Source organism: Corvus cornix, chromosome Z (genome assembly GCF_000738735.6).
Source record: "Corvus cornix cornix isolate S_Up_H32 chromosome Z, ASM73873v5, whole genome shotgun sequence".
Lineage (NCBI taxonomy): Eukaryota > Metazoa > Chordata > Aves > Passeriformes > Corvidae > Corvus > Corvus cornix.
Genome location: NC_046357.1, coordinates 44,687,801 through 44,714,515, shown reverse-complemented (window position 1 = coordinate 44,714,515; position 26,715 = coordinate 44,687,801). Strand labels below are relative to the sequence as shown.

The window sequence follows — 26,715 nt, the reverse complement described above, 5'->3', positions numbered from 1 at the left end:
TTACTACTATGATCCATATGCACCACACTTGTACAGAAATGAAGAATTAATGAGTCCCAGCTTTTTTTCAGCTGAGTTTCCTTGCTCATGACTCTTCCTCCTTGCCCTGCTGCTTCTTGTTTCTCTATCTTCCTTTCTTGACCCCCAGCGAAGAACCACTGTCCACTAATTAATTCTTCTTACCAGTGTTATCTGCATAAAGAGGAGAGCAGCAGCTAGGCCCATCTGCCTCAAACTACAGGTTTTTGGAATCACACACATCCTCAGTCCTGGCATTACAACACAGAGAATTGCACCAGGTAGAATTATTAGCTTGGGTGCTGTGCTGCTCTTCACTCACCCTGCTTCTCAGCAGTTAAGGATTGCAAGCGAGGTGTCTAGATAAAATGGTCTGCAGATCATCCAAGGGAGAATAATTTAAAAGGGAAAAAAACTAGCACATATGACACTTCTAAAGGCAAAATGAGAAATTACAAAATGAAACAAAACAAAAACCAATACCAAAACAGAATCAGGAGGGCAGGTGCTCAGTCAGCTGTTCATGCAAAGAGAACAGTTGACAATAATAGGAGTGGGAATGGCAGCAACGTTTGCTTCCCACAATATTAATCAACAAGGCCTTAAAGCAAACAGAAAACTCCCTGAGATTGTCTGCTGGTTTGGGTACAGGCACACACACACCCCCTTACAAAAACACACATACACACACACACACACACTGCTTTTACCAGGCAAACAATCCAGGGAACTAAATTCTACATCTGGCCATTTCAAGTTTCCAGACACAAATTTGTTCAGTTTTACAAATGTCAAACACTTAGTGAGTCCTTGAAAAGTATAAATGCAAGAAGAGACAGCATACTTCTTTAGCAAAATATTGCCTATCTCACAGAATCTATGTATATAATACTAAGGCACACTATTTTAAGACCAATTAATCCATTATTATAGCTACTGACAGTATTTTTATGTATACTGTACACTCTCAAAAATGTGATTTTTTCATGATCTAGTAAAGCTGGCTACAGCAGATCTTAAGAAATTGTTAATTGCCTTCAATATCTCTGTATATATTTGGCTGTCCAAACTAATGGATTAGTGTGACATTTAGCACCATGTATACCCTACGTGTGTTCTTACCAAGATAAATAATTCCATTGTAACTAAACCAACAGTTTTTAATAAGCCCTTTTTCCACTTTAGGCCTGAAGAGTGAGGAGGTTATGGACTTTTAGGATTTGATGAAAGAGAAAGCAGATGAAATTAAATGCCCTGCAGTATACTGAAGGTTTGACTACAAGATCCAGTAACATCCTTGCTGTAAGGAAGTGTCATTTGCTCAGAAGTGCCTGTTACATACATCATCAAAACCTTAATATTAAAAAATTTAATATCCTGCAGTAAAAGCATGTCTAGACACCTTGAACTAAGTCATAAAAAAAAGTAACTGATTTCCTGTATTTATCCTTAAATTCGGGTAAAGAAGAAAAAGGCCCTTTATTTCATGAAAATTGTTTAGTGCCTTAAAAAAACCCTGCATATAAAACTGAAGTAGAAAATGTGATTGATTTTTGGCTACGGAGAGGTCAGTATTGGCCTATCTGTATGCAGTCTTTTAAATATTTATTTATTTATAGCAGTCCTTAATAATTGATTTATGTACAATCAATGCTACAGCTGCTATGAGCCACAGTTTCAATCACTACTCAGTTCAGTTTGATGCAAACTGAAGTATTTTAACCACAAGGACATAAACCAAAAAGTCTCAAATTGCTGCTTTAAGACTAAGATTTATTCTCCAGGTCAGACCGGATCACTTAATCAGATACCCTAATCTATATAGTTGTTACTTGACATTCCAAAAGCAAACCATGCACTGGTTCCATGAACAAACCTTTCTGGAATTCATGCCAAATATTGCTGCTGTGTTCAAACACAGTCTGCATGGCAGTGATTTAAAGAAAAAAAAAAAAAAAAGATAGAAAGAAAAAAAAGGGACAGGCCACGAGGACACAACCTCGAGCTGCTCCAGGAGACGTTCTTCCCTGAAAGAGCAATTAGAAGTTGGAATGGGCTGCCCAGGGAGGTGGTGGAGTCACCGTCCCTGGATGTGTTAAGCAATGACTGGATGTGGCACTCAGTGCTATGGTATGGTTGAGAGGGTGGTGTTGGGTCACAGGTTGCACTCGATGACCTCGGAGGTCTTTTCCAACCTGATGCTGTGACCCCGTCCCTTCCACTTGTGAGTTTTTTTGCTATTTAACCGCGGTGCTGCCTGGAGTCCCCACAGTGTGGCCTCAGCGTGAAACCCTCGCGCTTCCTCCCGCGCCCGGGCGGATGCCCACGGCAGGAGCAAACACAGGCAGACACAGCCTTACCGCTGAACGCAACACCCCGCACGGCCTGCCCGCGCCTCCACACGCACAAGCCCGACCCTTCCGGGCGCGGGCAGGGCGAGAGGGCCGCGGGAAGTAGGAAGGGAGGGCACGGGAAGTGCGAGGGGAGGGCACGGGAAGAGGGAAGGAAGGGCGCGGGCAGAGCGAGGAGAGGCGCGGGCGCTGTCGCACTGTGCGCGCGTCACGAGCAGGAGGTGGAGGCAGCGCGGTCGCGCTGCGGGAAGGGCGAGCGGGGCAGAAGGAGCTGGAGCCCCCAGCCCTCGGGCAGGTGGGTGGCGGGCGGGACTGCAGGGACCCGGGCTGGGGCGGAGCGCTGCCGCCAGGCCGGGGAGAGCCGGGGAGTCCATCCATCCATTGTGGGCGGGAGGGAAAAGGCGAGCGGGAGAGCCCATTCCCGAGCCGTGTGGGGGGAGGCGGGCAGCGGCGGGAGTGGGTCAGGCCATCCATGGCTCTTGGAGAAACCCGTGGCGACCGCTGTCACTGTGTTTAATTAATACTGCCATTGAGTTATTCATTCATTGCAGCGCTGCTGCTCAGGGACCCACAAGTCCAGGGCGTAACAGTGGCTCGGTCTCCTGTGGAAGTCTGACTGTGACTTCTGATTCACGTTTCCTGCAGGATTCAGCGTTCCCGTCCCTCGGCTCCGCCTGGCTGAGCCAGAGCTCTTCACCACTGCACTTTACAGCCTGGCACCTTGATGGAAACAGAAGTTCATGGTGGCCCGAGGTGACGTATGGCCGAGGAGCAGGCCTCCTTTTTTGTTTTGCCACAGCTGCAGCCAACTTTGGCTGGCCTTGTATGTGGGATTTAAATTGCCTCTCCTCACACAATGAGTTTTTCTTGAGTTAGAGCCTAAACTGAGGTGTTCCAAGGCTTCAGCTTTTAAGGACTACAAAGGCTTGATGTTATTCTTAAGTGTAGTCTGACATACTTTGTCAGGAAGAAGTTCAGGGGGGAAAATGAGTGTATGACTCTATAAAGTTATTTTTACTAGAATAGAAATTACAAGAAATTATTACCACTACTACTACTACTACTACTAGAAATCATTAGAATCTGAAAACAAGGATTGATCACAACCCTTGATATTTCAAGCCAAAAGTTTCAGTCAGAACAATATAAACTGTATAAGACATTTTAAGCAACACACATGCTGTGTTCGTCTTGTGCTTTCTAACATTTGCCGTATTTATGAAGTCTCTAACATTGAAATCCAAACTCTTCTTTTAAAGGAGTATGTTTATCTTGTATTGTGCCTGTTTTGCAGATATTTGTGGGGGTTGAAAGGCTTGAACTCCAGCTGAATAAAACAAGGGCTGAAAATTGAAGGATGGCAGCAAATCCTTCAGGACAAGGTAGGTTTTGTTCTGTGTATTCAAGGGAAAAGACTGCAAAATGTCAGTGAACTCACCAATAACTGTAAGTTTATTTTTATGGAAAGATGAAGAAAGGGAAGAGAGGTGGGACTGAAAGCAGCAGAATGACAGCAATTCTTCTGGGACAAGGTACACACTTTTAATGGCTGAAGAAGACCACTGATGGCTGGGGAGCTCTGAATGACTGAGCATAATGTCATGCTCAGGGTTAGGAAGTACCTACCATGCATGTGGTACAGTGATAGTTTCCTGAAGCTTATTTCAGACACTTACAACACTTGGCACTGAACATGACTTGCAGCTCTTGCACTCAACATCAGAGAGAACAGCCAGAAGTCAAATACATTCCATGTTGTGATAGGAACAGCAAGACCCAGGCAGTAATATCTGTCACAGGCAGCAAGTGGCCAGGCCTAGGAGGGAAAGCCAATTAAAACCATAATGCTAACTGCGATGAAATGTTCCATTGTACCAAGATGCATCTCAGTTGCATCCTTAAAATAATAAAAGTCTTAGTAATGGTCCATCTGTCCAGGCAATGCAGGTGCTTTAGAGGGGGCTGAGGGTCTGGGAGTGTCACCCGGTAAATTTGAAGGAAGGTCTTAAATCGCCCTCTAGAGGTGTTTTCTGGAAACCGTAGGGAATCTCTGAGGCTTTTCTTTTGTCAAAGAGCTAAGAAAAAAGCTTCTCTAGTACGGCTCTTCCCTTACTTGGTTATGAGAAATGAATTCTGGGTTCAGTTTCCCAGCAGTTGGAGACTTTTTGCAGATCTATGTTTGTGTTTGTGTCCTTACCTCAAGACCTGCAAAGCTGGGTGTTGCTGGATGATACTTCAGGGGATATTATATGACTCGTGTGGGTCCAAAACACAGATTTGACTTGCTACTTGATGAAAAGGAAGTAGTTTCTAGAATGAGATTTTGCGAGGTGTTGAGAGAGGAGTACTGCAGATTTCAGAGCTGTCTGTTTGCAAATTTTAACTCTGAGAAAGTATTTGGTACATAGATCTTGCTTTATTCTGTGAATACCAAATCAGCATCATTGCAAGGAATAGAATGTTGTCATGTTGGTTTTTAGTGGCAGAATACCTTTGCTTTCCTCCCAATTCCAGACCTTATAATTTAATAGAGACTTCAAATCTTTTATATTTGAGATATCCCTTACAGACTCACTAAAGGAACTGTGTAATTATCATATGAAAATTGTTTGCATTAAGCAGACAAGAAACACTATCAAGTTTAATTACCAAATAAGCCTATAAACAGAACCACTAGGAAAATTAGAAAGGAACAGGTAAATACAAACAACAGTTCAGGGCTTCTGTCTTGGCTAGATGCAGTCTAGTAGTGAAACTGATTGAGAAAAACCCTGCATTTTTAGCTTGCCTCATGGCATATGTATTAGTACTGTTCAAGCAATCCAAGGAATAGAAGTTTACTGAAATGCATACCAGAATGGTTCTGAATGGTAGCACTTAGTCAGGCAGAGCTGTAAGGATGAATTAAACATTAGCCTTCTACACCAGTAGATAGTAATGGGATTTTTTTGTACCAAATTACTCCTTTTCCTTTGATTGGTACCAGGTATTTCTTAGGAGTTAATTTGAGTTTTCCGTTGATATAACAGTTAAGATTTTGTGGACCAAACTTTTATTCACAGGCCTCTTAGAAAAGCACTCTTGGTGGTGAGCTGCATATGAGTGCAGAAAAACCTAGCAGAATTGAATGAAAATCCTTATTTCAGTTTGTTAGTACCACACAGTAGTGATTGCATGACACTGACTGTGGCATTTAAAAGCAGTGGAAAATCTTCTAGCATGCTGTGCATTGTCCACCAGATGAGCTCATAGACCAGAGTGGTACACTTTGAGGGGTGGAAATCAGCTTCTGAATTACAGCAAATACTTCCAGGTGCTCAGAAATACACTGCTTCTACTGCAACACTTCACAGTACTTGGGCAGCATGCATTCATCAGGCTGCTCTCTTGGGTAATGCCTTTGCAAGGCCAAAGTGTACCTTGTGTGTAACTGAATTACCATGCTGTGTGTGAGTCCTAGAGGAAGCCCTCTGAGATGAGAGAAATGTAACTGCTCAGGACAGAATTTTCCTTTAGGTCCCCAAAGGTGGAAAAAATACAGATCCTGCTTCAGACAGGGCTGAACATTTCAGAAAAGAAGAGTTCTGGTATGTTGGAAGAACAAGCTCTTGAAATACGAACAGAATTCCAAGTTTCAGGCTGTAGCAATTCTAAAGAGTCTATTTATATCCTGGCAGTTGTTTATGCTTTTGGACTAAAGGTATGTGAGTGCATTCACATAGAACAGTCTTAAGCAGCTAGATTTGGCTCTCTGTTCACTGAGTCTGAAAAGAAAGATGGTGCTGCTCTGCACTGAATTTTATCATCATGTACACACTTTGCTCTTCCCCATCTGTGTCTGATCTGTGTGTAAACATAGTACTTGAGAAATTTGCAGCCATAAAGCTGTCAATTACTTACATTCAGCTATGCATATGTAGTTGTTTTCTGGAGGCACAGACAAAATACGTATTTTTAAGTAATTCAACTTAATTTACTTAACCAGTTTGCCTTTTGTTTCATTGTCACGCAAAGTATATGCGAGCCTATCCAGATGTAAATTGTTACTGAGAGTATTGGCGTGCAGCAGACTATTGGATGATGTTTTGAGATGCCAGTCATCATAAGCAGAAGAGGACATGAGAATAGAATTACTCCATTTTTTTCACAAGTGGTGCATGTTTAATAAAGTCTTTAGATTCTGCTTTTTAAGAGGGTGCTGCCTCACTTCATGAATGCTGCCATTTATAGCAACATACACTTCAGTAAAGAAATTGCTTTAAATCTTTCTGAATTGAGCAGGCAGGACAATATGCAGTGCCTTTCAATGTTCAGAGCTTGGAGCTGACATACAGCTTTGAAAGCATTTTCCAAGTAAATGTGTATCTTGAACACAGAGTAGTGGAGGGCTCTTTTGTGCTGTTACACATCTATGGACAAATGATAAATAGTGCATCTTAGAAAAAACTTAAATGTGCTGTGAATTTGAAGCAACCAGCAGATCAAGGAGAAGATAATGAAAAGCAAAAACTTAAAAGAAGATAAAGGTAATGCTGTTTCTTGCCATGCGGAGTTAGTTAGAAGAACTAACTGACATAGATAATGGTGAGATGGGGTGGTAGATAAGGTGTTAAGGTTAGGTTAAAGAAAGAAGCTTGCTGTGAGCTCTGAAAGCTGCCAGTATCCTTCAGCAAGCCTTCAGCTTTCTCTGGCTTTCTGCCTTTCATGTGCAGAAAATAGGTGCAAGTAGTCTTTCCAGTCCTGCACAGATACAATGCTTGATACCAGAAATTGAGGTGTCAGAAAGGTTTAAATTTTAAATGTCCTGAATCTGCTGCATTAGAGAGTAATCTGAGGATCTAGTTTGATGTCTGACATGCCATTAATCTATTTAGCTGCCTGGAACAGGTCATTTTGTGTCAGGACTCATGTCAGCAAAGCAGAGAATATTAATAAACTGCATATTCAAACAGTTGGAACTCAAAATATTAATGCAACTCAGCCCAGTCAAGGGAAGTCTAAATTTAAAACTTTATTGGGAAGTTCCCATGTTTTAAAATCTGCACTTGCTTTCACAGATGAGAATCTGGTCTGTACTAAGGATGGCTTTTGATTTTTGCATGTCCACATTTTTAGTACTAGAAAGCAGAACAGACAGATCTACAGATGAAAAATTACTCTTATTTATAATTGAAGTGAGAAACTTCTGTAGGAGTTTCAAGCTGGTCTTTATGAAAGCGCTTTGGGTTCCTGGACAGGGAAGAATCTAAATGGAAGTCTTGCTTATATATTGCCAAATATGGCTAATTACTTTCTCAGGATGCCAGAATTTCTCTGTAAAATGGATTTCTCATGTTCTACCCCCTCCATTTGTTAACCTTTAAATTAACAGGCTTTGCTTTCCATGTTGAAGAAGTTTACCTGCAGGAACTTTACGTTGCTCAGCTGAGGAGTACTAACATGTACGTGTTGAATGTGCTCGTCCACTTTCTTAAATAGGCTTTTTTCTCCTTACCAGTAACAAATTTTCTTAAACAAGTGTCTTTTTCAGCACAGCAGGTTGCTGATGATCACTGTCTGAACTCTAGTGCAAAGTACTACTTTAGGAAACAACTGACAATCAAACAAAAAACACACCACAAAGCTCTTAGTAGAGGTATAAGAAAAGAAAAAAGACTTGGGTTTCTTCTGAATACCTCTAGAGTTTCTGCCGAAAGATACTGTAACAGGACTCAAAATAGAATCTTCTACAGGTTCTCATCACAGTTTAAAAACAGCATTTTAAATGTTTCAGGCTTTTCTGAATCATACCATCTGCTTCATGATAAATTTAAGCATATTTAATCTTTATTTTTTTTAGGTCACAACAACTTATATTAAAAAGTGGTCTCCTTTTTCTTTCCTTAATCATCATATCTTCTGAATTCCAAGCATGCATTTAGATTTATGCAGTTCAGGATAAGCAAGCAGTAGCAGAAGGGTGCTGAGTAATATGTCAAGTATAAAGATTTTTTGGATTAAAATTGTGTAGAATGAGCATACAGACATGGTTGTTTTAGGTCAGACCTTCTTAGAGGTGCTTCTGTCATCCTATTCCCACATTGCTTCCAGAATTTACAAGAGTGTAAAGTATGGGCTAGTTGCAGCTCAGAAATATTAAATCCTAGCTTGTTGGCAAGATTTGTCAGCCTTTGTATGTCATCTGTGTTTTAATGTTTCAGATTCATTGCACGTGTAAGGTGTTCAAAAAAAGAGATAGTGTACAGTGCCCGAAGAGCAGAGAAACATAAAAGACCTGAATCAATACTCTTACAAAATAGAATTTAAGTGGAGCTAATGCCACATGGGAAGGAGAGATTAGTCGACCAAAAAATACCAGTTAATTAAATGTAATTGAAAATCTTACTAACAAACGTCAAAATTATTGTGGGTGATCTTACATAAAACCACAGCACAATATAATCAAAAGACTGTGCTCCTTTCAAGAACTCTTGAGACACTGAGGATAATGGGGTGTGTATGTTAGGCATGGTAGAAGGAAAAGGTAAGGGTTTGATAGCAAGGCAATATAGATACAAATTGTTATTTAGAATTGAAGGTTTCTCTCTGGTAATTGTTTCCTTCATTGAGCCATGCAGATGACAGGAATTCTGGATTATGTAATTGAGCATCAACACAAGGTCTGTCAAAGAGGATGACCTTTAAGTGCAGCTACTGAAAATAAATCATTTTACCTTGACATGATAATAGTCTCCTTAAGAGTTACTGTTTCTGGCCTTCCTAACAGCTTGTGTGCTACCATATTTTAGTGCTGTCACTGATACAGTTCTCAGGGCAAGGGCACATCATGCCGCAATTTCCAGTGGGAATCTTTGACTTTTTGTATGGAGAAAATAAAGAACTTGACTTTTACATGTCTTGTTTTTTATGGTGTCATAGTTTGTTATTTATAGAACAGCAGCAAATCAGAGATTCAAAAAGTGTGATTTCTGACATGAGGAGTGTCCTTGGTGGCACAGAGGTGTGTAAGAGTCAGGCCTGGAGCTGTTGTCATCAGCTGTGCTGTTAGCACATACTTGGCAACACCAGGGACTTGTGCATCTGGTTTGTTTGAGGGCTGCAGGGAGATCCTTTATTATATGAGTCTGGTGTAGGTACAGCAGTTTTGTCATGTTTGCATTTAGAAGGCAACTTTGAAAAATACATAGGTTGCAGCTATTTTAGGCATTTTTAAAATTCTTTCAAGTCACCCTACTTCCTGACCCCTTCCCTAGTATCCAAGGTCTCTTTGGGAGAATGATGAAAGCAAATGGAGGCCACAGTCTTAAATTGTGTACAGACAGCTTAATAGTTTAATTTTGCTTCTCTATTCCAGCATTTGATCATACTTAGAGTAAGGGTAGTGTGTATAGGTAAGGACATCAGTATATTTAAACTTTTCTGCACCGATTGAATGAAAGATGTTTGTATAAGCACATGTGCAAGCTTTGTGATTAGCTCATTCTTACCTGTTACATATATAATGCTTGTGTTATAGTTTGAGATCACTGACATGAGAAGTTAGGCCCCATGAGTGTATTACTCCATTGTTATTGTTGAGTTGAACATTCAATGACTACATTTTAAATCTAGAACCTGGTAAGTTGACTTTTTGTTTTGGAAGGCAGTTACTTGATAGTGTACCTTGATTGTAGCTCCAGAGCCAGCTTGGGAAGGGATAGGATCTAACTTGAGTTAAAAGCCTCTATTTTAAAATGTGTTAATATGCATGATAGCTTATGGAAGCTATTGCATGCTGTAAAATAAGAAAAGGAAAAATTAAGCCTATTTATTAATAGCCTTTTCAAATGAGTACAAAGCTTTGAAGATTAGTGTATTCATCTTAGAGTAATTTTGTACAGGGACTTCTAATTCCACAGGGTTAGAATTGGGCCACAGAAGTCAAGTAAATATCTCTAATATTTTTCTGTCATTCTCACCAGGTTTCCAGAATAAAAATAGGGTTGCAATCCTGGCAGAACTAGACAAGGAGAAGAGAAAGTTACTTATGCAAAACCAGTCTTCCACAAATCACCCTGGAGCCAGGTATTTCATGTTCTTAGACCTGTTTGGACATCACTGATTACATCAAGGGAAGAAAGCAAACGGCTTACATAAATATTTAACAGAAGTGTTTTCTGACCATCCTTAATAACAAGGCAGAGGGACATTGCTCTTTAGGAACATATTAGTATTTAAATTTGTTTACATAGCATGAATTTTGGCTTACATAATTTCCATTTGAGAGTGAGATAAGCAGATATGCTTACTCAAGTGTGTTAAAGTCTACCATGAAGAAAAATCAGGAAGCAGACACTGGGAAAACATTTAACTATTAAGCTGAAACACACTGGGGAATGGAAGTAGCAGACCATTAGGTTCAGGATTCTGTGTGCTTAGAGAAGAACAATTACAGCAGGAGTGAGTTTTTCTTGAAACTCCCTATGTGCAAGACAAAGCCAGTTTATGTTACAGCAGATAATCCTGTAAAAGATTATGTGTTGTAAGGATGATTCCACACCATAAGATGGAATAATCTAATCTGAGTGGAAGGGCTGTTACTTGCATTTCTCCCATACAAGACAAAAAGATCAGATTTTTGTCATAAATCAGTAACTAGAAAATCATACAATAATTTATGTGGAGAAATTGAGATCCTTAAACTTGTGGTTAGCATGAAGTGAATGCAGTGCCATATTCTAGACACAGTGTACCCCGCAACAGCTGTACCAGAGTCAAATACTTTGCCTGCAGTCTGAGGGCTGCCCATGTCTTTTTTTCAGAGATTCCACAGCACTTTTAATTCCGTCCTAATGTGAAAAAACATGCAGAATACTTGAAATTTCCTGATGTTGACCTCTGAGATAAGAAGTTATTAGTAATAACTGTATGTGGTTATTATTTGAGCAAAATTGTTGGAAAGAAAAATCAGACTATCATGCTGTTATGTACAACTCCTGGGAACAGTGTTTCCATATTTCATTAGAAGTCTGACAGAGTTTCAGGGTGTGCTTGTTTACTCTCTTTTTTCTTTAAGGAAATACAACAGTGTATTATAGTGAGCAGAATTTGAATTTACTAATTTTGAAGGTGGGCATGGGTGGAACCTACAAAGCAGCAGTCAAACTCTGTGCTTTGGCATGGTGGGCTGATGTGTGATTTTTGAGCAGCTTACAGTTTTTTCATGTTGTGCCTTGGACCACAGAGTTGTCAGAATTGAGACAATAAAAATTGTGCAAACTTGACCAAAAGAGCTTGATGTACCTGAAACACAACAGTGGTATGGACAGTGTAAGAGTGAATGATTTGATTAATTGATTTCTGGCCTTGGCATGTGAAAATCCTGCATCCAAGAACAAAAGACCTCTTTTGAAAAATGTCAGCTTATGGTGAAGCCTTAAGCTTATCTACAGAAATCATATTGAAAAGTTAGGGGGTACAGATTAAATGAAAATCAAATACCTTCAAAATAACCGAAAATATTGTGTTTTAAATAAACTGAGTAGTACTCTTCTCCAGCAGTGAAGCTTATCTTAATAGTTGCCATAAGCAAAAATTTTTCTGAATCGTTTTGGTTTTGTTATGCATTTAGGCATATATTTGGCTGAAGATCTTTTCAGGAGCATGGCTGCTTCTCAAAAACGAATTTACTAAATCAGCTGTTGACATTGAAGCTGTTGGTAAAATTCAGTTGATGAGTTTGCTTGGAATTCTCATCATTTGTACTTTTGTCTCTGTGATTGGTAAGAGCAGTCTCCAGTGACAATTTCAGAGGTAGCTGTGAACTGTCTTGCAACACAATTCTGATGGCAACCCTCACCTGATTTCCATGTTACTTATGTAGTTGGGTGTATATATATACTTATATAGAGTTGGGGATGCTTTTTATGTCTTGTTTTTCGGTTAAGAAGGCAGGCAAGTCTTAAGATATGAAAGACAAGAAAAAACAGTAATAAATTTTAATTTGAAACCTTATGCTGCCCTGAAATAGATAAGCTAAATCAGTTTAGGTACTCCAAGCTCTTATCAAGAGATCATTATTTCAGTTAACATCAATAGGAAGCTCCTTTAGCATAGGTAATGAACTGCTGTCCTCCCACCAAAGAGCTATTCTTGTACTGAAGTCTGCAGAGCTCTTGTTAGTGCTTCCATTTACCAAAGTTGTTTAGAACAGTCACTCGGTGACTGAGCAGTGGTGAAAGCACAAAGCTGCTTTAGAAATTCCTTGTATTGTGTAACACTGCACCCCAGTGGTTTCACTGACTTCAGTGGGACTCAACCCCTGAGCAAAATTCGCAATGGGCTTCAGGTTTAGTTTGGCAGGAGTTGTTTATGATGGCTCAAATGGTACAGCTGTGGTCATTCTATCTAGCCTTTTTTCTCTTATATTAACAAATAGTAATTCCAAACAGTAACTGACAATTGTCAAGCCATGAGTGAAATAAATGGAGAGCTGAGGAAGTCATAGTACCCATGGCTAGAATTGCAAGGACACGTGTTTTGTCTGTGGTCTGTGTCATACCATCTTACTCTTTCTTTCAGCATTGCGCTTGCAAGATCACCTCTGAATAAGGATTTTCGTGATCATGCTGAGCAACAGCACATTGCAGCACAGCAGAAGGCTGCACTGCAGGTGAGCTGATACAGTCAGAGTTTAGCTTGGCTCTGTTTCAGATGCGAATCCCTTCAGAGAGCAGCCCTGCTCCTAGAGATATTGAAAAGCCCCTTTTAGAGATTAGGTGTCTCACATGTCTGTATTTGTCATAAGTGAAGTCTCTCATTCATTATGGCGAAACATGTCCTTGGGTATGGAGAGCTTCACCCAGCCTCACAGCCCTCTCTTTGTGTTTCTGTTGAACACCTTCCAGTTTGTACCTCAAACTAAACTCAGATAGCTCCCCTTGGCCTGCTGGCCATGCTGTTGCTGGTGCAGCCCACGGTGCCAGTTAGCCTTGATCACTCCAAGGGCACACTGCAGGCTCAGGCTAAATTTGAGATCCAGCAGGGCTTTTCCCCAGTGGTAGAGGGAGAGAATGTGCAGAACATCTAACTTGCTGAAGTCCAGCCTTTGGACTGGGAAAGGGTATGTAGGATTTCACAAAGGTGTTCCAGAACCATATAGCAGCTGCCTCCCTCAGGTGAACAAGCATATCTACACCACTTGAACAGAATCCTGGTGTCCCATGTTCAGGAGTATGTCTGGTAGCACTCCACGTGGCAGCTGTCATAAACCAAGACTTGCAAGCTGGTTGTGGAAGGGAGTGGAAACATGGGGTTTAGGCAAAGAGGAGCAATCAGGAGTTGATTTGCCCCATCTCCATGGGGTTGGCTGAAAAGATCAGCAGAGAAAATGTCCAAGTTAATTGTGTTGATGGGCCCTATTCTGATGTGGCTGATCTAAAATGCTGGGTTTGAATTTGACTATCAGAATTAAGGAGCAGACTGGAAGAAATAAATAATTAATGCTGCAGAAGCCATGAAGTCTTAAATTATGTCAGTGCTGAAGGGAATTATACTTTAACAAATGCTTTTCTCTTTCCAGCACGCACATGCACATTCCTCAGGATACTTCATAACTCAAGACTCTGCATTTGGAAATCTTATTCTTCCTGTCTTACCTCGACTTGAGGCAGAATGAGGAGTGTTGTTTGTCTCAGAACTTCAAGATGTGATCTTTGTCCATAGCAGGAGCTGTCTGACCTTTTAATTTCTTTATGTATCTTAAAACCTACTTTTTTCTGGGTTTTTGCAAATGCCATTCAGGAGTGTGAACTCTAGTTATGGGGAAGTAGTGTTGTTGAAAAATTTTTATCCTGTATTTCTGTTCCTCTGTCAGGTCGAAGTCAAATGCAAGACTTTTCTTGGGGTTTGAAGTGCACAGGGTATTCTCTTCCCTGTTTCAGTGCTTCCTTTAAATAAATGTCCAAACCAGAGTCACCAAGAGATGCACAAACTGTCAGTATTTGTGGTTTTTTTTATTATGTACAGGTATGATTTTTGTAATGAATAACAAAAATTACTTCTCTCCATCAAAACAGACACGAATTTATCAAATGCATCAGCCAGTCTTCCTCCCCCACCCCCTCCTATGCAGGAACATTTCTAGTGTACTGTTTGCCATTGTAGCATCATCTGGTCTCAAGTCCTTGGTTATAGTATGCCTGCCTCTTACCTTGTTTTGTGAAATATGAAAATGAATTAAAGTGGGGAAAAAAGCAAACGTTTCAAACAGTCTTTTTACAGACAAAATAAAACGTCATAAGTTCTCTGGACATTTCAGGTGGAAAGTGTTGTCTGCAAAAACAATTCCATTTAGAAGGTCAAATTTTTCTAGTCATGCCTTTTTCAAGACTCAGTGGGTTTTATTTTTGTTCACTTTTTTCCTTAGTGTTTTTATCTGTGGTAAACAATTCCAGCTTCCTGCTGAAAGAAAATCTGTTGATCTTAAGGTAAATGATTTTGGAACTGTGGTTGTGCTACCAGGATAGAGTAACTTAGAGTGAAAAATAGTCCTTACACAGACTTTCTTACATCTCCACAGCTTTGCTTATACAATTACTTATACAATTATGCTACTGCATTGATTGCTTTGCCTATGGAAGCAAGTTCTAGAAAATGGAAAAGAACAGGAAAACTTATGTGATAACCATAAATCACAAAGCATCTGTTAAACTGGTGCCCATTTGAAGCAGCTCTGTCCTTTGCAGAAATTTAGCTGTCCCATGAAGTTTCCAGGGTTGTAGTTGGCATTTCCTTAGGGACATCTAGGGTATCCTGTTCCCATTTGCAGATCACGTGAACCCAGTAAGCACTACTGAGCTATCTGTTCATATTTCACTGTTAATGTTTGCATTAATCATGAATACAGAACAAGTACCAAGAGATGGATGAAGGTATAAGGAAAATGCCACTGCTTTCATATACCTCAGCTGGCTATAGGCCTTTGCAGAAACTGGAGCATACTGAAACATTTTCAGGAAGGAGAATCTTCTGGAGCCAGCCTGATAGAGCTTAAAGATGTGCAATTTTAACAAGAACTATTTACCATTTGCTTTTTTTTTGCGTTCTGATGTGATGCGTCACAGGAGTGATGATGGTTTTTGTGGGCAGTGGAGAAAGAAGTCACCTCTGTTTTCAGTGGTTGGCTCTGTGTAGCATTTTCTTTTTAATTACCAAGAGTGAATATGAAATTACTATATGAAATTGTCCTGATCATTATTCTGCAGTGTGAGCTGCGTATCTTAGATGCTTTGAAGAAAAAGATCTGCAAATCTCTCTGTAGAAGAGGCAGCTATGAATCTGTCCAACCTGGAAACATACACAGGCAAAGAAGTTAAAGCAGATGCAGCAGAAAGTGTGGATTTTATGTTTGAGTTGAATTTAACATTAAAAGAGCTCTGTGCTAAAAATTTGAACTATAGAATCTGTCAAGTGTTGCTGTATGGACTGCAAACGATCCAGGCAATGAAACAGTAATCATCATTCCCCCCTTGGAAAGTCACTGTCACTCCACTGAAGGAGTTAACTTGTTGGCTATGTTGTTTTCACCTTGGGTGTTGAAAGATCTGCTTTTGAAAATTCAGGGCCTGGGCTCAAGAATTCGAAAGAGGGGGGTGGAAATGAACACAGTTGTTGTGGTATTTTTAAATTATAGTGTCTCAAATTATTCCTTGCAATTGTGGGGGTCTTGGTGATATATGTAGATAGGATTAACTGTCAAATACACAAATTCCATATATGGAAGCAGCTATCTTAGAAATTACAGCCTCGAGCAATTACTGTCAGATGCATCAGTTTGTCCTGCCACTCTTTCTTTCCTACTGTTAATCAGTATTGAACACAGTACTCTAGCCCTATAGAGTAATTTCAGCAAAACCCTTTCTCCACTTGGAATCACATGTTCAAATTCAAATCATTACTAGTCAGAATACATGTGAACCAGGAGGTGTCTGGAATGTCTTGCTTCTGGCAGTAACCACTAAGTTGATCACATGAAAACCGAAGGCCTGTAATATAGTGCTGACCTGTGTACCTCAACACACATGGCTCAGGTCATTTTACTTCATTTGCCACAGTAGTAATTAGCCTTCCCACTCACCACAGGCTGGTGTAGAGTCTGTGTCAGAGCTGAATGGTGTGGTGAAGGCAGCTCACAGACTGGGCTAATACACAGTGAGGTCAGATATTCTAAGTGACAGCAGAGTTGTAATCTCCCAAGAACAGGTGAGGTAAAGGGGTCAAAGATGTACTGAAGCCCTAAAAGAACTGAACCACAGCTCCTTTCTTAGCTCTGTCTTCTTTTTCTTCCACTAGACAAGTTTTCTCTTCATATCTTTGTTTTCCAAAGTCACCCACCATTTCCCCACCACCATAGGCTCTGGAAAATGCTCTGGTTTAACCCAAGAAACTTGGCCTGTAAAACCATGTGTGGTTTCCTACCATACGTGCTTTTAGTCTCCATTTTTCCTTAGCATTTTCATTCTGCTGATCTGCTAGAAGCACTGGTATTAAACTGATCAGTAGTACCTGATGTTGTATTGGACTTTATATCAGAACACAAAATACTCCATGAAACTCAGTATTGGAAAGAAATTACACCCCCTAATGTTCCTTGCCTAGATCTTACTAATTGCTTTGATGTGCTCAATCAGTTAAAATTGATAAATGCTGCTTTTGCCTTCACATGCTTTCAGCACTGGACAAGGCAGCTGTAATTTTCTAGTACTGGGGACACAGCTGGGTAGCACTGTTCATGACGAGAAGTCTAGTCTGAGGTACACACTTCGGATGGCTCTGGTCTTTTACTAAATCATCTTTGTAACTTAAAGGCTAGAGGTCACATACCATCTTGCTGCATAGCAGAGAAGTTAGTGCTCCAACCCAAGCCTTGTAGAAATATGTGAGGAGGCCAGGCTTTTCCCAACCTCTTTTGAGAAGAGGAAAGTATCAATTATCAACCAGTTTACAGGGAACACGAGCTTGAACTGATGGAAGGAAATGCAGACAATGACATCTTAAGAGTGTACAGCTTTTTATGGCTTCTCTTACAGAATCTGCAGTGTTGCAGCGGTAGAGCACAAGGGCTGAAGGAGGAAATGAGCCTAAAACTGTATGGTGTGCAGTCACAGACATGAGGAGGCAGTGACTATCTCGGCGCATCCTCTTACGCATTATGGTATCTAATCCATTCAAAATCAGGAGAATGGCTGAGAAAGCAATGGGATGACTCCTGTTGGTTAAATTTATAGCTGTGGCGATTCCTCCTGACAAATCAGCTCAAATAGCAAGTCTTCTTGAAGGTCAGTCAGTCCTTCTGCTGAAACTGAAGCTGATTCCCAAAAAGACACATGAATCCTAAGGGAAAAATTTATTAAAAGTCAGCTGGTCTGCCGGGTGGTCTGTGTTCACAGACACCTCTGAAGGAGGGCGTGGAGAAAGAGGGAAGGATTGTCTGACACCCAGCTGGAAAAATCTACCCATGCTCTGTGTGCCTGATTTATGTTTTACTAACACACAGGGAAAATTCTATAGCACCTGCTAGTAACACCCTTGTGTCTGGAAAGCCTGGTAATCAGTGTGTTCTGAAACACTTGTGGAGGCCATAGGGAATTCTTGGGCTAAAATACAGAGCTCTCTGGAGTGAATGGTAACTTCGATGACTAGTCAGTGAAGTAGTTTTCATATGCTGTTAGGTTAATAGCTTGCTCAGTGAGTTTCTGCATTAGTTGGAGGCACAGAGCTTGCCTCAGGCATTTTACAGCAAGGACACCACCATCCTGTTTCCTAGCTCTTGCTCTTCATAGAAGGAACCAAATGATATACGTTTCTGGGGAAATGATCCTTACTTGAATACAGTTTTTTTAGAGAGGAAGTTAAATGTACTAAATAGAGAAAGCTTGATTACTTCAGTGAGACATTATGAAAAATTACATTAAACTACTGGCGAGGAAATTACTTTCCTCAGCTATTCCACTCTGCCAGGTTCATTCAGGCATTGAATTATGAAAGGTGGTGACATAGTTCTCAATCTGTTCTCATTCAGGCCTCTAATCGGGATACTTTGGTGTCAGTGTTGCTTCTTTTTGCATGAAGATTTTGTAATTAGGGTCTGAAAGTTCAAAGTCTACCTGGAACATGCAAATCACAAGCTTACATGCCATCTTCACTAGGCACATAAATTGCATTGTACATTAGCATATGTGTATGACTGGTTGGTAGTGCATAAATTTCAGTAGGGGAAAGTGTCTCGTCATAAAAGATATATGTAGATTTACAGATATCTTTACATCTTCACAGGCTTTTTCAGTGTGTTACTTCAGTCCTCACATGACATAAACTAAGTTACTGTTACCTTCATTTTTGCAGATGGAGAAAAATGCCAAGGGATTCCAATGCCTGCAGGTACACAGAAAGCCAGTGGAATTGTCAGGATTAGCTGCTGGTTAGTCAGCTAGTCATCATTTGGAGACTATTGCTCTGCATCCCACACCAGCAGCTGGCTCATCACCCCCTACAAGAAGATGCAGAGCTCTTTGGTTTCTGGTTTGTCTTTGCTTTCACTGAGAGCTAGTGATTTAGATTTAGTTTGGGTATTTTTTCAGATGGTGAAGACAACAAAGTCAGAGTTTGGGCCTTTTATGTTTAAAATTTTGGGTAGGAGAGATGGAAACCAAAAGAGAGCAACATTATACTTGGTTTTTTGAAAGGGCTTTCTTTTTTTTTTTTTTTGTGCTTTGTTCTTTGCAACAGTGACCAGATAAAATTGCCCATTATGCTGGGGTTTAGCCATCACTGCATGCCCTAAGTAGAGGTACTTTAGAGCACCTGTCTGCCTGGATAACTCTAGACCTTCTTCACGTGGCAGTCAGTGGCCACTTGTGCAAGTGGGAATGGCCAGATATGGGCCCAAACCACTCTCTCTGTATTTCTCTGCCAGCAAGAGCTGTGCACAGCTGGCTGACAACTGGGATGGGTCAGAAGGACTGAGTGTTTACAGCCTGTCAGAAGAGACACACCAAGAGTTGTATGTTCTCAAACTCTGCCCAGCAGAGGGCTTGCCTGTCCAGAGAAAGCAAAATGCTGTGTGTTGGCCTGTGTAGAACTGGCTCCAGTGCCAGCACCCCTGGTAGCACCTGTAAGGACCAGGTGGTTTATGTCCCATCCAAATGAAGGGTTGGTTTGAAGCTACTTCATTCTAAGCATAGCCTGCTTCCCTGGACTTCGAGGTTTGCAAACTTTTCCCTCTGAGCTGGACCTGGGTATATGTCCCAGTCTCTTATTCACACACAGATTGGTTTTGTCAGATTCAGGCCTAATCTCTTTCAATTCAATACCTTAAACTGGTCAGTTTGCTCAGTCAGCAAACAAGCCTGCTTATCTGTTGGTTGGGATAAACCATCTTTTGTTGATAGGTTTGGTCATCACCTGGCACAGCAGCATCCCGACATAAGACAGGTTCCTAAGCACAGGATGCCATTAATAGGCACAAATTACTGCTGGTCCAGCCTCTGTTACTGATCTTCCTTTCAGCTAGCATTACCAGAGCAATCACAAAAAAATTATTCCCATTTATAGTAATATCCTCTGTGCTACTTTGTACCTTATTCCAGTGATAGACTCAGAGGCAGGGTTTCAGAGATGTCAGCATGACATCCTGATCCCTGCAGTATGTAAGAAGAAAGCATAAGGACAGCAGCACTCAGCACAGCTTTCTGGTGATGCAGACATATGTTAAGGATAGCTGTTGATAGTCAACCAAGAGTGGATAGTCTCAAGACTAATAAATTATTGCTTATCCAAAACCTCACCTTAGTGATATCCTCCATGTCTTAAGTCAGCAAATTGCTTCCCCCCAGCATGGCTGAAGACAGTACAGCAGCAGAGCTCTGAAGCAGGAAACATGGTGATTCTTGTTTCTGTGATTATTACTTTTTAGTCTTTCCACACTAATGTGGTCTGTGATTCTAGCTGGCCTGTTCATTACACCCTTTTGGTCCTCTCTAAGTCTTGTCAGAATTTTCTTAAGACTTTCTAGGGTCAACCTGTCAGAGTTGCCATTTTTTCCTCTGCTAGACACATTCATCTCTCACAGCTACACTGTTGCTTCTCCAGCTCCACTTCTTCCTTCCCCCCCATCAGCGTTCCTTCCTTGCAGCGTCCCTTACCTTAGCTACTTGGTTATGCCACAGCAAACGTGCTTTAATGAAGCTCTATTTCAGTACTAAACAAGATGCAATTATGTTTTCTGACATGTGCAAGCAAGACTAGGATCAGAACGTTATTTTTGGGAACCTTCAGAGTGTGTTCAGCTGAGAAAGGCCATGACTCTATTGGATAGCTCAGCATCACCCTAAAGTACTCAGATTCATCGATGAGAAAGTTGGGGGGTTTTTTGCAGCACTTAAACAGTTCTATTATTAATGAAGAGTGATATAGATTGTGAAGAGTTTAGCAAGCTGAGTCAAATGATGGCTGATTCCAGCTTGAGCACAAGCCTGATGACATGAGTGAGGGATGCTACCTGACTTTGGTGAAGAGTCACAACAGCACCTGATAAAGCACATATCAAGCCATCTCAGCCCAGAGCTCTCTAAGGGGACAGGTTGAGGCTAGGGGGTGTAAGGCTCCCCTGCTCTAACCCACAGAGACCACATGCACCCCGCATCTGGTCACTTTGCCACACCCTCAGGCTCTGACCCTGTGGAAGGCAACTGGCACAGTCCTCCCAGAAACTTATTTTTGCCACTGGATTGTAAGGGTCAGAAAAAGAGGGTAAAACAGGTGAGTGGTGACTGGATGAAGGTTTGTTTTGTGGCCCATGGGGCTGCAAGATGCGATGCCAGTGCTGTCTTGAAACACAGGTTTGTCTGTGCTTGTGGGAGCACCTCCATCCTTTTAGCTCTGGAGAGATCTTAGTCTCTGCTCCTCTAAGACAGTCTCGCTCTCCAGCTCTATGCTGGGAAGTGCAAATGTCACCTTAAATACAAAATGAGAATTAGAGCCGGGTGAGGCTCTAGTTCTCACTTTCCAAGGGAGATCTTGGGACTTCAGAATAATCTTACTCTGTGCTAGTGCTTCTCAGACCATCTGAGAAGGCAACCAAAAACCCCAGAGGTAAGAGTTTACCACACAGGCACAGTCTGTGTGCTGCTCTGTCCAGGTGTGGAATGTGAACCTGACCTCCATAGCACAGGAAAGTGCCTGGATTCATGCTTGCAAAGGCAGTACTCTCAATCCAACTGGAGCTCCTTCCCTTGGGATAAATGGTGGAAAAATAATTGGAACCCAAGCTGACCCACGGTTTCACACAGGCCAGATGAGAGCCTGACCCTGAAGGTAATAAGGCTGGTTTTGTCCAAGGCAGTGAATTCAGTGTCTATCTAAAGAGGATCAGTTCCAAAGAGGGAGGTTGAGATAGGTGTCTCAGGAAAATGCCTATTCTGTGCTAATGAGTATTTGTATGCAAGGTCAGAACAAGCATAATGCCATACTGGAGTAGGCTTCATCTCCTCTCAGTAGTTCACATCCAAACAGAATTAGTACAGGAATTTTCCCTCACTCAGAGGACATAAATCTCCATCAGACAGCAATTCACTGCCTCCTAGTTCTGCAATGTGTGTTCAGTATGCATTGTGCATTCCCCATAAACATGTCATTATAGATTCATGTAGCTATGTCACTGTCGATTTCTTGCTTGCTTTTGATACAGCAATGAAAGCCAATGCTGAGTCTCCTTCCCCCTCCCTGACTCTATCTATGCTTTTCTTTTCTGTCAGCTATTTCCTACAATATTGGTTTCAAGTGGCAGGAGATCTACCGGTGGGATTTCCTAATGCATACACTATAGTGAAAATTATAGGCTTCTATCTGACAGTCAAACTGATTTCAGAAATATCCCCATAAGTAATATTTACAGTGAGTAACAAAATACACCTTGCAGTCCTCTATAAATATGACAGCTTTTCAAAACCAAGACCATTTTCATGAAGAACAAAGCAAAATACTGAATCACAGTGAGGGTTCTTACTGGTCTGATATATAATGCATTATTTACCAGCCAGTGTTAGCTTTCCTGCATCTCATAATGTTGATAATTCACATAATGGGTGGGAATTGTGTTTTTAATTCTTTTGCATTTACGGACTGGATTTAGAATTGAAAAGAATTCAGAACTCAGGTGAAGGAGTAATGATCTTTTGGTGACTTACAGATTTCAGTTGCAAGCATAACTGTTGAAATATTTTCATCTCATTAGTAGTCAGATGATGATCAACAATTATGCCATAGTGTTTTGCTTTATTCTGACATGGCAGGGGAGAGGTGTTATAGAGAGCTAGAAAAATCAGTGTCTGTATAGTGGGCATGGTAAACCTCACCAATTCTCTCACAGTGCTGCAAGACTTACATGGTAAGTAAAAACCCAGCCATATCCTTCCATTAGAATAGAAGCTGATTGTACATCATCAAATACTGCTCCCCAGCTCTGTGTTAAGTCTTCCAGGTTGTCTTTGTTTGTGACTTAAAGGCTCATCACAGCTCCAGCTGAAATGAACTTTTCCTCTCAATAGAAAGTGGACCAAGCCATAGCTGTAGGAGTTGAGGGCAATTATTTTTATACCTGATCACCAATTTTTGAAAATTGCATCATTTGGATGCCAGACTGAGCATTTGACTCCTAATATAAGCCCCTTTTACTATGTCTCAAAACCTGGTCAGCCCCAAACTGCTGGTTTTTGATTTAGGTGCTCAACATTTATACGTGACTGACTGAAAATGCTGTCCTTTGTGGATGCTATTTTTTGTCTGATATTAATTTGTTAATTAATTTCATCTCTTTGTTTATTATTTGGTATAGCCAATAGGAGTTTATAGCAGTGCCTACAGATCTAGTGTAAATAATCAGGTAGTGAAAACTGTATTTACAATACACTGAACAAGTGTACACAGCTGTGAACCATTAAAAAATATGATTCACAAGAAAGTAATTTTTGTACGGTGGCTCTGAAAGCATAGGCACTTAAGCTTCAGGAGCTCCTGGCCGCCAAAACTCAAGTTTCCTTTCTCCTAGCTATTCTTACTAGGGAGGAAAATCCATCATATACATCTTACTGCCTCCAATGAGGAAAAAGCTCTCCACCAGCTCTTTCCTTGGAAGACCTGTTAGTGATGAAGGAGACCACTGCTCCCCAGCTCTTCAGAAGAAAGCAGTGTTCATCTCCAAAATGGGACCACACCATGTTCCACCTTCCTCTGCCCTGTCCTGTCATTCCACTTTTCTCTCTTGTTTGAAAGCAGCTCAACTTGTTCACAGCATCATAAAGCAACTCCTTGGGATGCTGGATGCTGAGAGCAGGCAGAGGGCAGAGTTGCTCTGTCTTAGATGCTAAGACAGAAAAACTTCCTGGAAGCCTTAGTGAAGGAGACAAAAGTAAAATTTTCACGATGCTCCAGCTTTCTTCACCAGCTTGGGGATGACAGCTCTGAGGGAGCAGATCCCCACCCTTGGCTCCTCATAGCAGACATTCCCCCTGCAACTGACCTGCTCCCAAGCCACCAGGTAGAGGGGTGACTTGGCCTCCCTTTGTGTCAGGGGCCCCAGTATACACAGGTACTTTTAGAGAAGGCACTACAGGCAGAGCTTGTGCTCATGGGAGACCTGGCCATAACACAGTTTGTGTTCTGGCCATTTTCTTGCTTCCTGCTACCCATTCTGGCAAAAAATGACCTGTTCTGGGAGTCTCTGAGCAATTCAATGTCATCAAATGCTATGCCTGCCTGCTCCTGCAAGGTTTTTATGTTCAGGTACTGGCTGCTGTATTTCACCTCCGTGGAGAGCAGGGCTATGGGGCTGTCACCTCAGGCATCCTGTCCTCCACACCTCTTCCTTGTCAACAAGGAAAAAGTAGACATTGTTGTGCAAGCAGTCACCAGATATGCCAGCCTTGCTCAAGACCTTAGGCTTATCCTTCAGCTTCCTGGTGGAAGAGATGAAGGTGCTGCTGATAGTGGAGATAGCAGCCACCAGCATTCTGGATCTGGTCCAAGCCTTGTTGGATAGTGCAGAAGGATGTGGCTACAAACTCAGACCCATCTGTTTTCTTCATGGTGATGTAGAAGTCCTCCAGGTGTTCACTCAGCTTCACTGCTGGGATCTGGAACAAGAGGAAGGAGAAAGATGTGTCAAGGTATTTTCAGAAAGGAAATGCATCACATGTGGGAAAACACATTTAGGGCTTCTCTGTGCTCTCTGAAGAACCCTGCAACAGCGTCCATGCTTCCCCAGAAATTTATTTCTTGGCACCCTTGGAGTTTTGGGAAGAGGCTGCAATGAAACGCTGTGGTGTAAAGGGTGTTCAAACAAATCAGATGCATTTCACTTGCTGGGTGCCACTTTCCCACCAGCTGTAGAAGTCCAGATTCAGAAGAAAGGAGCCAAATTCCTGGCTTTTTTTGAAGCGAATGAAGGTTCCAGTCGCACTGAAGTGTGACTGTGTGGAAATGTGTGTGACCTACCACTTGGGTGTAATACTCTGTACTTTCACAGCACCATGGTACATATGGAAATCGATACTTTTCAGGTAAAGAAGGAGGAGAAGTAGATGGAGGAATAAGAAGAGAAAAAGAAGAAGCAGTAGCAACTTACTCTTTTCGCCATGAGATGTCAGTATTGCAATCAGACTGCCAGTCTGGCTGCTTTTGCCTGTCAATGTCTTAGATCAACCTAACAGAGAAATTTAGTTACAAAAATGCGAGCAAGGTTTTTATACCTTGGACCTTAGACAAAGTCCTTATTTTTGGGGTGAGGTGAACACTGATGTTTCTGGGAGTTCATTTTTGGAGACAAGTTCTAAAATGCTCGAGATTACACTGGCTATCTCTAGAAGCAGAAGCCATACCTTAGGGTAACAGCAGGAAATTTTGTCATGTAGAGCATGAGACTAAGGTTGTGCACAAGCGTTATGTACAAAGAAATCTTTAGCATCACCCTGGGTTTCAAAGCTACTGGCTCAACCACGAAGGAAACAGGGTGTGAATTAGAAGAGGTTACAGTTTTATTGAGAGAAACTTGGAAAATCCCCAAGACCACAAGGACATAAAGAAGGCTGAAAATGCATCTCTTTTAAATTTTATGATAACTTCATTTCACCAGAGGGGCTGGCTCCCAGCACTGAGAAAACAGTATTTTTCTAAGTTTCCTGACCTTAATGATGTCCATGTAATCTCTGAGTCCTTTGGTTGTGCACCAGTATCTCCACACACTGAGAGCACAGGGGTAGCCTTGGTGGTGTTGGGGCTCACAGCATTGGTACACAAGTACTTGAAATCATCATCAAAATTAAATTGTTGTGCTTATTTTAATATGCTAGAAAACAAATAAAGAAAGGGCATAAAAATAGCTTGTCCTAGTGACATGCTGCCACCATTGCTGACTAGTAGCAACTTAGTGTTTTTCACAAAATGTGCAGGATTTAAGAAAGATGATCTTCCCTGATGATTTTTTAGGAGTTTATGTGCTGAAAACTCAGAGGCACCAACATGAAGTCACCCTAGTGTTGCTGCAAGGCTAAAAATGTACTGTCACACAGAGCCAGTAATAGAGAGGAAATAACACAGTGACTTTTGCCTTACTGTAGAAACCATGGAAGGATGGCAAAGGCAAATGTTTTTCCTTTTTTAATTGACCCTGGCACCGGGGAGAAACTCTCTCAATTCTTATACTGGCTAACACTGCTGCCAGTGCATCTCTCCACCACGAGTGTCTGTTCAAGCTGGACAGGCAATGCTAGTCAAGTAGGATTTTCCACTCATATACACTTTCTTCTCCCTATTAGACACAACAAAACAAGACCCTGTTGCTTGAGTGGACCAAAGGCAGATGCATCACATCATGATGAATACCATGAGTTAAATGAAGACAAACAGTGTGCATTTCATAAATGGAGAGCTTCAGCCCTACAGGCAGGAACAAAAAGCAGGGGATTGATGGAGAACTTTTTTATAGATGTTCAGACACTTAATATCCTTTATGAAAGAGTAATGCATTTTTACGATACCACTATAATTTTATTGTATCTACTATACTTGGTCTACTTTTTATAGAGCTGAATCTAATGGGATTTTGCAGCCCAATGAATTTAGCAGTGAGAGGTTGCTCTGAACATTCATGCACTGCGATCCCCACAGTGACTATCTCAGTGTGGCAGGAAGAGGGAAGAGGTGGTACACTCAAGGTCAACAGGAGGAGATGCTGGATTTCTCCTTCTAACCTTTGAATTTTTGGCCACTGCTGACTGTTGCTGTAGCCCCAGAGGTGTAATGCTGCACACTG

At 41.3% G+C, this 26,715-nt stretch overlaps 1 protein-coding gene across 3 annotated transcripts; it reads left to right on the top strand.

Moving 5' to 3' along the window:
* The first annotated feature begins 2,517 nt into the window (after window positions 1–2,517).
* LOC104690469 (INTS3 and NABP interacting protein) lies at window positions 2,518–14,607 on the top strand. 3 transcript variants are annotated; one of them, XM_010401313.3, is made up of 6 exons: window positions 2,518–2,664; window positions 3,015–3,122; window positions 3,664–3,751; window positions 10,331–10,433; window positions 12,930–13,020; window positions 13,930–14,607. In XM_010401313.3, exons 3-6 carry the CDS (start codon window positions 3,727–3,729, stop codon window positions 14,023–14,025), a joined length of 315 nt encoding a protein of 104 aa, XP_010399615.1. In that variant the 5' UTR covers window positions 2,518–2,664; window positions 3,015–3,122; window positions 3,664–3,726; the 3' UTR covers window positions 14,026–14,607. The 3 variants fall into 3 exon arrangements, with proteins under 3 accessions (XP_010399615.1, XP_019142434.1, XP_010399614.1); XM_019286889.2 differs by having other exon boundaries at window positions 2,568–2,590; XM_010401312.3 differs by lacking the exons at window positions 2,518–2,664; window positions 3,015–3,122 and adding an exon at window positions 3,838–3,901 and having other exon boundaries at window positions 3,662–3,751.
* The last annotated feature ends 12,108 nt before the right edge of the window (window positions 14,608–26,715 follow it).

Excerpts from the sequence above, each read along its gene's own strand:
- LOC104690469 (XM_010401312.3), top strand. The coding sequence starts at position 3,838 with ATGAAGAAAGGGAAGAGAGGTGGGACTGAAAGCAGCAGAATGACAGCA. Across the intron at positions 3,902-10,330 it reads AGCAATTCTTCTGGGACAAG|GTTTCCAGAATAAAAATAGG; the intron begins GTACACACTTTT and ends CATTCTCACCAG. Across the intron at positions 10,434-12,929 it reads ACAAATCACCCTGGAGCCAG|CATTGCGCTTGCAAGATCAC; the intron begins GTATTTCATGTT and ends TCTTTCTTTCAG.